General features: G+C 43.2%; 1 protein-coding gene across 1 annotated transcript in view; it reads left to right on the top strand.

The window, feature by feature from the left end:
- The window catches only part of COG7 (component of oligomeric golgi complex 7), a 21,020-nt gene extending 8,701 nt beyond the window's left edge, over positions 1–12,319 (top strand). Inside the window, exons 8-17 of the mRNA XM_009286632.1 lie at positions 227–354; positions 956–1,110; positions 2,289–2,405; positions 2,940–3,005; positions 3,763–3,949; positions 4,951–5,091; positions 5,552–5,635; positions 7,612–7,726; positions 10,028–10,171; positions 11,627–12,319. Of these exons, the coding sequence (XP_009284907.1) occupies positions 227–354; positions 956–1,110; positions 2,289–2,405; positions 2,940–3,005; positions 3,763–3,949; positions 4,951–5,091; positions 5,552–5,635; positions 7,612–7,726; positions 10,028–10,171; positions 11,627–11,793 (1,304 nt within the window). The 3' untranslated portion in view covers positions 11,794–12,319. The remainder of the gene's footprint in view (positions 1–226; positions 355–955; positions 1,111–2,288; positions 2,406–2,939; positions 3,006–3,762; positions 3,950–4,950; positions 5,092–5,551; positions 5,636–7,611; positions 7,727–10,027; positions 10,172–11,626) is intronic.
- Positions 12,320–13,891: the final 1,572 nt, after the last annotated feature.

The following is a 13,891-nucleotide window of genomic DNA, read 5'->3' on the forward strand; positions in this document are numbered from 1 at the left end:
AATCTTTTTTAGAAAAGGAGGAAAAAAAAAAACCCTTTTTTAAAAAAAAAAAAAAAAAAAAAAATTAAAAAAAAAATCTGTGTAGTAGAGACTTAAAGCTGTTGGGCAACATTCCAAGCCTGTGTAGGCAGCATGCTCTAATTGAAGAACTGCTGCAGGTTGCTTGAAACAAGGTTTTTAGTAGCATGTTCATCTATTTGTAGACTAAACATCTGATTCTTTGTAGAGGAGCAGAACCTGGTAAAAGTGATGGAACTGGTGGAAGCGGTGTATGGTCCATACAAGCCCTATCAACTTGAGTATGGAGACCTGGAAGAAGAAAACCTCCTCATTCAGATCAGTGCAGTGCCCTTGGTAATGTAGCAATCTTTGTTCAACTACACAGGGAGAGGCTCGAAGCCTCTACTAAATACATGGGTCTTTGCCATAGTTATTGCTGTCTTTCCTCCTGTAATTTTTTGGTAATATTTCCTGTTTGCAGTATATTTTCATACTGTTAAGTAAATTTTGTTTAAGAAATAAAGTTAATTTCAGCAGCACTGTCAGGTCGGAGGTAACTCCTTTCTTCTTCTCCTTCACCCAGTAACTGGCACTGTGTGGATCTGCTGGAGAAAGACTTTACCAAAATATTGCTATCAATCAGGAGCCTGCTTCAGGTTCGATAGAATTTATTAAGAACAGGGTCCGGGTAGGAAAGTCCTTTTTGTAGAAGATTCTGTTGTTGGCAGAACTGTTTTTCCTTGAAGACCTGGTAAACGTAGGATTTGGCAGCCTGACTTTTATTAACAGTCACTGTGCAGGAGGGTGGAAGCAACCAGCATTATTCTCCCTTACGTGTGTCACAAGATTGGAGGATACTGAGAGACCAATGTGTTACACAAGGTGTCTTTTCTTTAATGCCTGGACACTTGCTGAAAGAAGCGTCAGGCTCAACTTCGTTGTTTTTGTTATTTAGGAGCATTGGGAAGTAATTGACTGCGTCCAGGAACTGAACCATTCAGTCAACAAACTCTTCATTCTGGCTTCTGGAGCCATCGAGAACTGCATTAAACTCACTGATGGACTGGGGGCGTGTGGGCTCCTTAAGGCCCTGAAAGCTCTGTTCACAAAGTAAGGTGCTTTTAGTTACACTGCTGCATTTATCCTAAGGGAGTAGCAAGTATTCAGTTTGTGGCCAAGGACTTTGTAGTTTATGAAAAGTGGCTGAGAGCAGAAAGTATCTATAACCCTAATAGGAATCATCTGATATCCCCTCCTACTGTTTCTTAGGGGAAAAATGGAAGCTTTTTATGGCTAAATGGAAGACTTTTCTCAGCTGTTTTCTATTCTGGTTGGACTGAATTTTCATTTTTAATAAACACTTTTGGAGGGAAAAATATTTCCCAAAACAGAGTAGGACAAAGACAAGTTAGGCTGATGAAAGTAGGACTCAGTGAGGAAATGTATACTTACTGGGACAAGTGACCTCACATTCAGAATCTACCTGTAAGTGTGAGATACCCTAGTAAGTGAGGTTCACTATAAGTTCTTGTCTTAAAGTATCAGTGACAGCCTGCTTAGATCATATTCCAGTACTGATTACCACCTCCTTACTTCCTGATATCGAAAGAGCTGCTCACAAGGTATAAATCAAACTGTTACCTTGCTGCCCTGTGGGGAAGAGGGAAGAGGAAAGCACGCTTCTCTGATCTCACCTTCGTTACAGGCAATTACATAGCAGTGTGCATGCCTCCAGCTTATGGGCATTATTTAAAAAATAAAAAAAAGGGGGTGTGTGGAAAACAAAATGTTCTCCTTTTTATCCATGTTCTCATCTGGGGAGTAGCTGAGAAAACAAATTTATGAGATTGTTGTCACTGTGTTCCTGGAGTAAGGGCCAAGTGATGTTGGAGTAGCAGTAGCCTTATAAACTTCTTCTGGTCTTTCCTAGGAGATGTGATTAGTGTAGTGGTAACAAAAATGTCTTACTCATACCTTCTCATGGGAGTGGAGGGTTCCTCGTAACCCATGTGCAACAAATTGAAGTAGCCACACAGTATCTGTTACTCTGAGTTTCTCCCAGTCTTCTGGTGTAGGCTTGAGCGGGCTGTGGCTGATCAGTTCTTCACATCCATGTGTCTGGACTGGAACAACGGTGTCTCTTCTGAACTCCTCCTCTTTTAATATTTCTGGTTCTTATTTGGCCCTTGTAGAGGACTGAATGAGCAAATCACAGGACATGCAGTTATGCTGCTCTCCAACCTATTCTCTTATGCTGGTGCTTATCTCTTCTCCATTTCTCATTACAGGTATACATCTGACTTTACAAATACATTGCAGTCTATACGAAAGAAATGTAAACTGGATGATGTCCTATCAGATTCCCTTTTCCAGGAGGACTGGACTGCATTCCAAAACTCTGTCCGGTAAAGGGGATTTTTTTGGCCCAGCTCAGACCTGATTTTTGTATCAAAGTTGGAAGGGAATTACTTGGGGTCAGTTTACACAAGTTCTTAGTGCAGAGTGCAGGGCTATGCCCACTTAGCTGCAGTGCTGCGAGGAGCATTAGTGTTAGTGACTGGGTTTCAGGTTGCTGCTGGCACAGTAAGTGCTATGAGGCTCCCCACCCTGTCTGGAGCAAGACTGCATGTCATATCACTTGAAATATCAGCAGCTCTTAGAATTTTTTCCAGTGACACTGAGCTGGCCTTAGCCATGATGACAAGAAGTAGCATGTGGATGAGGCTGTTGGGAAGAAAAATTCAGTATGTTATCAAATGGATGCAGAGTTAATAGCCAAATTAACTCTTGACAGATATGTCCCCTGTGGGCTGTGGTTTGGTTATTGTATTTTATAATTACTTGACACATGTCTGAGATGGGTTGTCTGGGGCAGGGGGGTGTCTGGCATTATCTGCCTCAAATCTCACAACATGTGTTTTTGTCTTGTTCTTTCCCAGGATAATTACTACTTGTGGTGAGCTCCTTCGTCAGTGTGGAGACTTTGAGCAGCAACTGGCCAACAGGTAAGCATTGCTGAACTTAATTCATGAGCTGTAAACATAGGTACCAAGTTGAAAGAAAACAAACCCCAAGGTGCTTTCATTGCGTAGACCATGGAGGGAAAGCAGAGCCACTGTGATTTCCCCCCACTGCCCCTCCCCATCTTTTGAAATGTCAGAGATGGGTCACAGTCGTGTGCCCTGAGACAGTCGCAAGAATCCTTTTTCTTGGATACCTGGCTGGGCATCAAATTGGACTGCCAGACTGGGGTCAGGAAGGAATTTTCCACCAGATCAAATTGGCAAGATTCTCACCCGCCTTGTGACATGGGGCATGAATCATTTGCTGAAATGAATCTACGTGTGCCTTAACTGATCAATTCCTTGTAACTTGAGGAGCGTCAAGCACAGGCAGCACGTAGATCTTTTGTTGCTTGTAAGCAGTGCACTGTTCAGCCTCTTGTATGTTGAAATGCTTTAGTCTGACTTGAGTGCCTGTGCTTTGTATAGGACACAGCGGCCTGCAGCGCACAGGAGGCTGGGTTTGTTCCGTATTTGCTAGATGTTCTGAGAGCACAATCCTCTCTTTTTCATCTCAATATTTTTGCAGTTTTTGAGTTGCACAGTAGACGTGAGAGTTGGCTGTAATTAGTGTCTGCCACCAACGAATATTCTCTCCCTTGAAGTATCATAAAGTTAGTGTTGGTCCTTGGACCAACATGAGAACAACAGTGCTGATTTCAGAGGATTTTGCCCGTGACTTTTGTGTACTTATTTTCAGGATTTTATCAACTGCTGGGAAGTATCTGTCGGACTCCTACAGCCCTTGTAGTTTTTCTGGCTTTCAGGATACCAGTTCTGCAGAAAAGAAGAGCTCCGTAAAGAATCCCTGGCAGGAATACAATTATCTTTTGAAGGAGAATCCATCTGAGTATGCCAGCCTCATGGAAACACTTTACACTCTAAAGGTAGCCTGGGAGAGCCTGCCTCTATCACAGGATGCTGTTGGGCCCACATTCGGTAGATGAGACCTGGGTTCCCCCTACAACCTGATTACTTTTCATCCTGAGCTGCAGCCTTTTGATGGGCTATGTTCCAAGTCTTCCACAGAGACACCGATTGATCCGCTGAGAGATGAAATGTCCAAACATAGGAAGTCTGGACTCATTCCATCTCTCCCCGGATCCTGGCTGTGTTTTGTGAACATGCCCTTATCAGTTCAGGTGAGGGAGATTTTGTTGCAGAAAGCATTGGGAAGGTTGTACTGGAGCCATCTCAAATTCTGGAGCCCACATACTGGCTTCTCAAGACTTTCTTTGCCACTTACGCTCTGCTGCCATTTCCATTCTGAAATACAGTTCTGCAGGATCATTCATGCATGCATCTGTGAATAGGGTAGAATGACTCTAGTTATCTTCTTGTGGATCTAAGTTATGTTTGCCATCGTCAGTCACATGTAGTAGTGAAGTCAAGGTTATGAGTTCTGTCTCTTATTTCCTCAAAATGTTTTGATTTCTTCTGCACTTAATTTACCTGCAACTTGTGCAGCTCTGCCTTCAGTGTTACATGTTTGACTTTAAACCTTTGCTAAACAGTCAAGTTCCATAGGTACCCTTCATGTAAAACTTCTGCTTAATTCCATGCAGGGAATCAGTTAGTTGTGCCCTTTGAGTAAAAGGCAGTTTTGCCATCTTCTCTGCGAGTTTCTCGGTATCTAGCCTGTACTGGTGCCTGACACGGCTGGAATGTGATGCTGATCTTTGTTGTACATTTCAGGGCGCAGTACGCAGTTTCTGTCTTGAATAACTGGTTGGGATAGAGCATCCCAAAGGAAAGAAGCTGTGCCATTGCAGAGGAAAGCTCTTTTGTATTAGGATGCTTAATAAAGACCACTTTAAGAATGTTAACATAGTTTCTCTTTGGTCAGTTTAATGACTTCTGTATGTAAACATTTTTCTGTGTCTGTTAGGAAAAAGGTACGAGTAACCACAACCTGTTGTCTTCATCTCGATCTGCCCTAAGCCGCCTCAACCAGCTGGCACACCACTTGGCTTTTGATTCTGTTTTTCTTCGTATCAAACAACAACTCTTGCTCGTTTCAAAGATGGAGGTGAGTAATGGGTACATCGATCTGATCTGAACTGGCAGGGTTTACCCGTGGGATCCCTTAGGGTGGAGTACAGCTGAATGTTGCTTACCTTTCTGCTTTTCAGAATGTTTCCCTCCGGTATCACATTTCTTCCATGAGCTACAGTCAGTGGAAAAGTTTACCTCCCTTCATCCACAGCATTCGCAACAGACAGCTATGTTTGCAAGCTCTGATGTTTGTTTGAGATGTTGTTTTTCTAACTTGTGTGAGCATGTATTTTCCACAGGGAGCTGTGTGGAAAGGGTTGTGTATGTTTTGGGCCTGAGGGAGGACAAGGGTAGCAGTTTTCTCGTCTGTGTTCTGCTTTCTAAAAGTCCTTGGGTAGTCACAGTTCATGTTGCTGGGTGATCCCTTCCCAGAATGCCGATAGACTTCATGCTCCAGAAAGTCATAGATTCTTTCTCCACTTTTTGCCTTACAGGCTTGGAATTCTGGTGGCATTGGTGAGACCCTGACAGATGACCTGCCAAACTTCAGCCTGACTCCTCTGGAATACATCAGCAATGTAAGAGCGTGCAAGGGTAGTTACTGGAAGCCCAACACTGGGGGAATCTCTTCTGTGTTTCCCCAATTTTTTGTAAAATCGTAGTATTTGTTAAAATTATTATATGATGGTGATAGATGCTCTCAGTGGTCCAGCCCTCATCAGTTGGGTTGTGCCATTCTTTGTAGCTTTTATGAAATCCCTGTCAAATTCCGGAATAGCAAAAGAACGTCGGGAGCACCAGGAGAGTTTCTTCTCTATTGAAGTGCACTGTTTACAGTGTTAACCCTCGTAATGGGATGGGAAATGCCAGCTTTTCTTTGTAGGGGTGAATGCTGAGCATATCTTCGTAATGCAGCCTGTGTAGCCTAGAAGTTCCTGCAATGTGTATTGGAGTGATTTAATCATACTGTGAAGTTGAAAAAGTCTTGAGCTCTTACCCTTCTAATCCCCATGTGACTCCCTGGCTTCTCCTGATGGAATAACAATGAAACCTTTCTGGCAGTGGGGTGCCTGAGCGGAAAAGGAGAGTGAGCTGCTCATTCCTTCTGACTAGGCACTCTGCAGTTCGGTGCTGCTGAACAGCATTCAGATGGCTCTCCCATTCTCCTGGTTGGTGCTTCAAGTCGCTGCCAGATTTGCAGTTCAGATATTAATATTAGCTGCTATTATTATCTCAATACAAAGTATAATCTGATAAGCAAGTTTTTTATGTTACTATTATTCTGTGCGTCACACAGGGAATGGATTTTTTAAGGACAGGCTGCAACCAAAAGCTTTTAATATTTTGGTTTCCTCTGGCTTATGGACTACAGACTGTAATACTCTGCTTTTAAAGCTTTTTAAAAAAAAAGAAATGTATAGAAATGGGTAGTCAGTCAATTTGTGGGATAATTTTATCATGGGTAGTTTGAATTTAGCTATCTGAGAGACTTTTATGAGGTTTAGAAAGCTCATGGGCAAGTATATCAGGTAAAACTTCAAGGAAAAGTTGCTACTGAATTTCTAAGTAGCTTTCTAATTAACACAGTTCACCAGGAGAGATGTGCATGATTGGTAAGAGGCTGAATATGCTCCCCTGCCACTTTAATTGAAAGTTAAAACTGAGATGTGTTTGGTGGTTACTTGATTCTGTGAGGAATCAAAGGGCATTTCTGCCTGTCCAAGGCAAAGAGGAACTTCAGAAAATTTCAGATACAAAGCATTTGTTTTCTGACATCTTTTCAGATCTACCCTTTATACTGGTGCTGAGTGATAGGTGGGCCAAGACTGAGCCATGGCTTTGTCTTGGGTAGTCTTGAAATAACACTGCTGCATTGTGCAGTAAAATGGAGAAGTTTTTTACTAAAGTAGAGTTTAGAAACAAATTGATGTGGCATATGTGCTGTGTAGAAGAAAAGGCAGGTGATGTGAGCTCAGGAAAAAGCTATTAATGAACATGCTTCATAATGGGGAGGCACAGTACTCTGAACTGTATCTGCACCTAGGAAGATTCTCTGTAGCAGCAGATAATCACTTTATAAACAGGGCAGTATTTGTTGTGTGCCTGAAGTTATGTAGCTTATGCATTTGTGAGCATGGTCCCTGTTTGGGAGTGATACGTTTCTGTAATTCATGATTATATTGTCACTTGAATCTGTGTTTCCTCTTCTGTGGTTTTGTTTGGTTCAGTCTATTAGCTTCTGCTCTAGAAAACAAATTGCCGGGAACATGCCAGAGATCAAAAATTTGCTTGGAGTAGGAGTTCTCTGTACAGGTTTTTCTTAACATGATTTTTTCAATGACTGGTTCTCTGACCTGGTGAAAAATTATTTCTTGTACAAAGTGTAATGATGAGCAAGAGCCAATTTGTTTCTGCACAAATGTAGGTTAGTGAGTTGCTGTCAAGCTCAGCTTTCTGCTTTCAGGTGTGGATTACTACAGTTGACTCTTTTTCTCTAGCAAAGTACTTGCTTCACATTTGGTCAGTGACTCAGCTCTTTGTGCTTTTATTCTAGATTGGGCAATATATTATGTCGCTTCCTCTCCACCTTGAGCCATTTGTCACTCAAGAGGATTCTGCTTTGGAACTGGCATTACATGCTGGAAAACTGCCTTACCCCCCAGAACAAGGTAGGGTGAAACCAAAGACTTGAAGTGTCTGGGGGAAAGCTTTCACATTTTGACATTACATGGGTGTGATGTGTCATGGTAACAAAGCTGTTTGAGATCCATTTCCTATCATCTAGTCACGCTGTTTCTTCCAAGAGTCTCCTGGTAATACGCAGGAGGAGTGAACCTCTAAATAATGAGTAAAACTTCTTCAGCTTGGTCTACTTAAGTTTAGTGTTCATTAAAACTGTGGTTTGGGTGCAGGGTCTGAAGTACTACTGTTTCAGAGTTGGAGCAATATTTAATCTCCTACGTGCAGGGAGTGAACAGGAGGTACCTGGGGTCAGTTCCCAAACTCTGAAGGGAACTGTTGAACCATCTAGCCTGAAAGACTTCTCAAGTTAGCTTTTGCGCCTTCTGCTACTTATCAGCCTGTCCATTGGAGTACAGTTCACGGAGCGGCTTGGACTGTCTAACAGCTTGCTGAAGGGGGAGTCTTGCTCCAGCTTTGCACTCCTGCCCTCTCTTTTGTGCTGGTTCCACAGTAGGGCCGTTTCCATTCATTAACCCCACAGAAAAGCATTCACTTTTTTCTTTTTCTGGCCTAGTTTCTCTCAAAAATGTATCAATAAAGTGATTTAAATCAACTTCCTAAGAGGTCTGCTATGCAACAGAGCTGGCAGGAGCGCACAGCAAAGAGTAGGCAAAGGGGAAGCTTGTGACCATGTTTAGAAGGGGTGAGTTGTTAGGTTGGCCGACCCTCTCGTGTGATGTCCCCATCTGCTGAAGAAAACAACCCTGCATCGGTGATCGTACAGTGTATTCTTACCCCCAGACAGTATCTAAGTTGGGATTCTTGCAACAGCTGATGCCAGGAACTGACCTGGTATGAAGCCTTCCAGCTTCAGACCCTAGTGAAATCTGGAGAGAATATCCTGTAAGCTTAATTTTACACTAATCGCTTGTGGTATAAAATATGCAGTCCTCTATGGCCTTGCTGAGAACCACAGCCCCTTAATTTGTTGCTAGAAAAAGAGGAGCCCCTGAGCTCCTTTCTTCAGGAATTGATTATTTGTTCTCAAACATGATAGTAATGCTGTTTACTTGTAAACAACTTTTTCCTCTGCCTCTTTTTTCTGTAAATCCAGGAAAAACTACTGTTATACCCTGTGTGACATGCTAACCTGTTCCCGTCTGTGACAAAGATTGGGAGCCCGTGGTCAGAAACTCGTCTGCCTTGTTTTGGACAGGCTTTGCATCTTTGGGAATTTCTTTTCTCAAGGGTCTGACCATATGTTCTAGTCTCCGTAGTCAGGTTCTTGCTCAGTAAGGACACAATTCTGGAATGCTGACCGCTTCATTTAAATTCCTTTTTCATCCTATATTTACTCCAGCTGAAAAATCATTAGAGCTCCACTGCTACTTCCATTGCCACCTGAGTCTTCAGTGATTAGATACCAGCCACAATGATCAAACCCCCCATGCTGAAAGAAGTGCAGTGGGTGCTGTGGGTGGCTGCTGAGACAGCTACGGCCCAGATTCCTCTTCAAAACTTTCTCCCCAGAACACACAAGGAGTTTTTCTGGGTGTCTTTCCTTAATTTCTTGCAGCAAGCTGAGTTTTGGCTTGTGTTCATTCTTCAGATGGCTGTCCTTACCTGTTGTGTCATTAATCCTGCTGCAATTAACAACAGTAGCTACATAATGCTTCCCAGCAGATTGGCAGCACACCATGGTTTGCTGTGGTTAATCTCTTCTTGGTGTTTATTTCCACTGACAATCAAGGAAGTGTAGAGCTTGGTATTTATAGTCTTCCTGTAGCCTTCTGAGAATACGCTCTTTAGTTTAAGTTTTTGCATTACTTATTTTGTCATATTAAAGTAGTTACATGTTTAATAGTTTGTTAACTTTCAAAACACTGATGAACACAGAATTCCTTTAGGGCTTGAAAAAAAACCTGTGAATCCTTGTCATTGCAGTAGTTTGTAAACTAGTCCTGGAAGATGATCCTATAGAATATGCCAGGCAGTGCCCCTGACCCCAGCCTGATCACCTGTCAGCCCTTTGGAAATGACTTACCTGGAGAAGTAATACAGGGAAGTAAAGTGTTTTGGGTCCTGAGTTAACTTTCAATGTACAGTATCAGGGAGGATATGTAACTGCTTTGACTACTCCAAAAACAGCTGATAAACTCTGAATACTAATGAATACCTTAATGTCTCGTTGAAGAAACGGTTAACCATTTATGAATTATGTTTTGTTACAAAACCAGCAAATGCAGGTGAGTGAGACTGCTGACAGCTAACGAGAATTTTCTGTCCAGGAGACGAATTACCTGAGCTGGACAACATGGCTGACTACTGGCTGGGCTCCATTGCCAGAGCTACGATGCAAACTTACTGCGAAGTCATCCTGCAAATACCAGAGCTCACAGTACATTCGACAAAGCAGCTCGCCACAGACATTGGTAAGCTCAGTGCACACGTTGTCCTAAGAACTGTTGCCGTAACACATGGGCTGCTCTGTCATTACATTAGATTTGAAGAAACTGCAGTGTGGGTTTCTCCTTTAATCGTGAGCATGTTGATCTGATACGGTACTCTGCATGGTGGAGTGGTTCACAGCTTCTCTTTCGCAAAGTGTTCTGTCGCATCCCTCTTCGAGGGAAGGGCGATGTTCCGGCAGGTACTCCTGCTTCTTCACTGCTTTGTGCTTCTGACTGTGGAAGTCAAAGACTTTCTGAACTGAGAGGGTTCCCTTACAAGCCAGTCTTAGCAAGAAGGATCTGTGTATAATCTTTTCAAGTGTGGCACTGCTCTTTCCCTTCTCATCGAAGTGCCATGTACTGCCAGTATATGCCTTATAGGGGGTACACAGCATGTGCCAAGCCTGTTGGGAAGTGCTCCAGTGGATTATGAAGGGGGCAGCTGATTTCTTCCATCCACTTGATAGCTGAAGTAGGGAAGATCAGCTAAAGGCCTTCTAAAAGTTGTGGAGCACCTGACCAGCATCCTTTTTTTACAAAACCTATAGGATCAGCTCCCCTGCCATGGTTAACTTACCGCCCTGCTGCTCTGAAGGTGCTAGATGACTAAAGTTACTTTCAATGTGGAGAAATTTTCAGCAGCAAAGTGGGACATAGCTGGCACGTGTTGTTCATCTCTGCCTTCTCCCATGCCATGCAGAGTGATTGAGGGAGGACTGATGAGGGGAGGCGTTTCTGTAGGATATGGAGGAGATGGGTTTTTCTTACCTGATGAAACTGTCGCCTTGAGACCACTACAGCTATTGTAAATGCCAGTTAGTCCTTTCTTTGCTGTAAATCATGGATGCTGACTTCCCCATGGCCAAGCTCAAAAATAAGAATACAGACAATATCTCAGCTTGCCTTTAAGTGTGCTTGAATGCCAGTGAACTCAGCCTGAATCTTTTTTTGTTTTGTTTTGTTTTGGCATTGCTTAAAAACAAACCAGTGGATTAGAGGCTGGTTGCTCGGCATTCTCCCTGTCATCCGTAATTCCCCAACTGACCTTGAATCAGTGAGCTGGAACTCCCTCCTGACAGCCATTCACCTCTGCAGAACTTCCCAGCTTTGTTGCAAGATCTTTGCCTTTGAAAGTGTGATTGTGATCCTTTATCTGTGACCGTGGTGACTGACTACCCCAAGGGTGTTGTGTGCAGATACTGAAACGTGGCAGAATGTGTCTCAGTCCTCTGAACAAAACAGATGGTTGTCTAAACTAGTGTACAGGAAGCCAAAAATACACAGCAGTCAGTACAGTTAGATTCCAAACACACTACGTTTTCTGTGGTTTTGAGCTATCCATGACAGGATTCTAGCTGTCGTGAAGAATGAGGAATAACTTTCATTTGCACAGTGTCTGTTGCCTGTTCAAATACATGTTTATCCTTGATCTTACAGATTATCTAATAAACGTAATGGATGCCCTTGGCCTTCAGCCATCAAGAACACTGCAAAATATTGTAACTCTGTTGAAGGCAAAACCAGAGGACTACCGGCAAGCTGCAAAAAGTGTGTCCCGCAGAATGGCCAGCAGCATCGCTGCAATGAGAGGCCTGGAGTGTTAGCGTAATGTCCCTGCTGCTGGACACTGTTCAAGGGCTGAACTGTTTGGGTTGGGTTTATTTCTCTATAAAATTTGCAAGGACAGTGAAAATATCTCTGGGGATTAGGGGAATTTATTTCTGAATAAATTCTAATAAATGTCTTTTGTCTAGGAAAAGCTTGTTCCATTTTTCCATCTTTAGAAATACGGGAAGATGTCCTACAGCCAAATTTACCAAAAACTATCTGGATGACCTTGAGTAAGCTGAGCAGTGCTGGCTTCTGACTAGAAATGGTCTGCCGGTTGCTGGAGAGTTCATGCTTCGTGGCGGTGAGATGACTGGCTTTTTCAGAAAATTTAATCAATTCTGAATCTAAAATTATGGGGTAGGTACAACAAAGATCGACTGATTGGAAGCTCTTCTACCTGGAGGCAGTCGTCATTGCTCAAGTCTGTCATTATTCTCAAAGTCAGGAAGACAAGTCTCATCAATTAGTAGATGAGGCATGATGAAGCTCAACCCTGAGAATAAAACCAGTTTTGTAGGTTGTTCCTTGTGCGATTAATGTATTCTACTGAAAGCTACGAAGTTTATAAGAAATGTAAGGAAGGTGTTGCTTTCCTGTAAAACTTATTAAAGCTTGGTATATAGATCTTTGTAAAAAAAAAAAAACCAAACCCTCATCTAGCCTAAGTATGCTTCCGACACTCCCACAGCTTTTTTTCTTAGGAGAAAACTGGACGGAATACAAAGAGGGCCCAAAACCGGAATGCCAGCTGTGTGAGACTGCTGGATAAAACCTCACATGCAAACTCTTCTGTTTTGGAGGGGAAAAACATCTTTCTTCCCCTTATCTGTATCTACTTCTGCAGTTTTTCCTTTTCTTCACCACCAGATGCCTTGGGGGAATAATTCTTTTCTCAGCGTCCATGTTCTTGCCTCTTCTTTCCTTAACTTGGTTCAGGCTGCTCTAATTAGTGTTTAGCCTGATCCACAAATCTTTTTGCTGCCTTTGCTTTTGACTGTTTTTCCCCTGGCAGCCTCCGTCTTTTGGACAGCTGTCATTTCTCGTCCCAGCGCTGCTGCATTTGTGGTCCTCCTTTTGGGACTCGTTAGTCTGATGTGTTCTCCCCCGGGTGACTGTGTGCTTAGCTGCCACGGCTGCCAAATCTGCCTCTTTTCTAGGCAGTCCCACGTCTTTTTTTTGACACACCAACATCTTTTCTGTGTGTTACAGCACACATGTAACATGCCGATACAGGCTTATATTTTACCAGCGATACAGTTTTTTGAGTGAAATTGGATTCCTTTGCTGTTCTCAGCTGGACTTTGGTGATGGTTTACTGCCAAAACTGCAAGGGTTTTGGGGAGGGTGAGGAGAGCAGAGGTGCTTTATAAAGAGGTTTTGGGTTTCGTGAATTTTGGCACCTAAAAAAATTTCAGAGCAGGGAAGTAAAATGTGTTTTCTGGAATGTTTGGGTTTTTTCTTGGCAAGGTTTTCAGTTAGATGTTTACTCTTTTGTTTCAGAGTATGAAAAGTCTATTAAAAAAAAAAATCCCCAAATGACTGGGAAGTTTGGTACTGTATTGAGTTGGGACTTCTCAAGTGTCTCGTTTGGCTGCGATCTGTGAAGCCTTTCCCCTGGAGAGCTCTGCGCCCAGCGCTGTGCCCGCTCCCATGCAGTGCTCAGTTGAGCCTTCCAGCGGCTGCGCTGCTGCTGCAGCAAGAAGAAAAACCCCTTTGCACAGATACCCTTATCTGCAATCAGTCCATTTGGGGGAGAGAGCCAAGCTGGTAAAGAGCCGAAGTCAAGTACCTGAGACGCTTTCCACTTTTATTAGTTGTTAGACGCCCTCTATAAACCAGCAGTAACCGGAATAGTAAACTGTCCATGTCCTGCCAAAGAACACGCTGTTCCAATTTACCCTTGGTGTGAGACGGGTGAATCTCACTGTCTGTGCCTCTCCCATCCTTCTGCCTTGTCACTAGAAGGTGAGGATTTCTAAGGCTGTTCTTTGCCTACTGCTATTGCATTTTGCCGGGCAGATGGCCCCGGGCAGGCACCCAGCTGGGGCTGAAGGTGTGAGGAACTGGAAGGTGCAGACTGCCCTGCCAGCT

Source organism: Aptenodytes forsteri, unplaced genomic scaffold, assembly GCF_000699145.1.
Source record: "Aptenodytes forsteri isolate BGI_AS27 unplaced genomic scaffold, ASM69914v1 Scaffold55, whole genome shotgun sequence".
Classification (NCBI taxonomy): Eukaryota; Metazoa; Chordata; class Aves; order Sphenisciformes; family Spheniscidae; genus Aptenodytes; species Aptenodytes forsteri.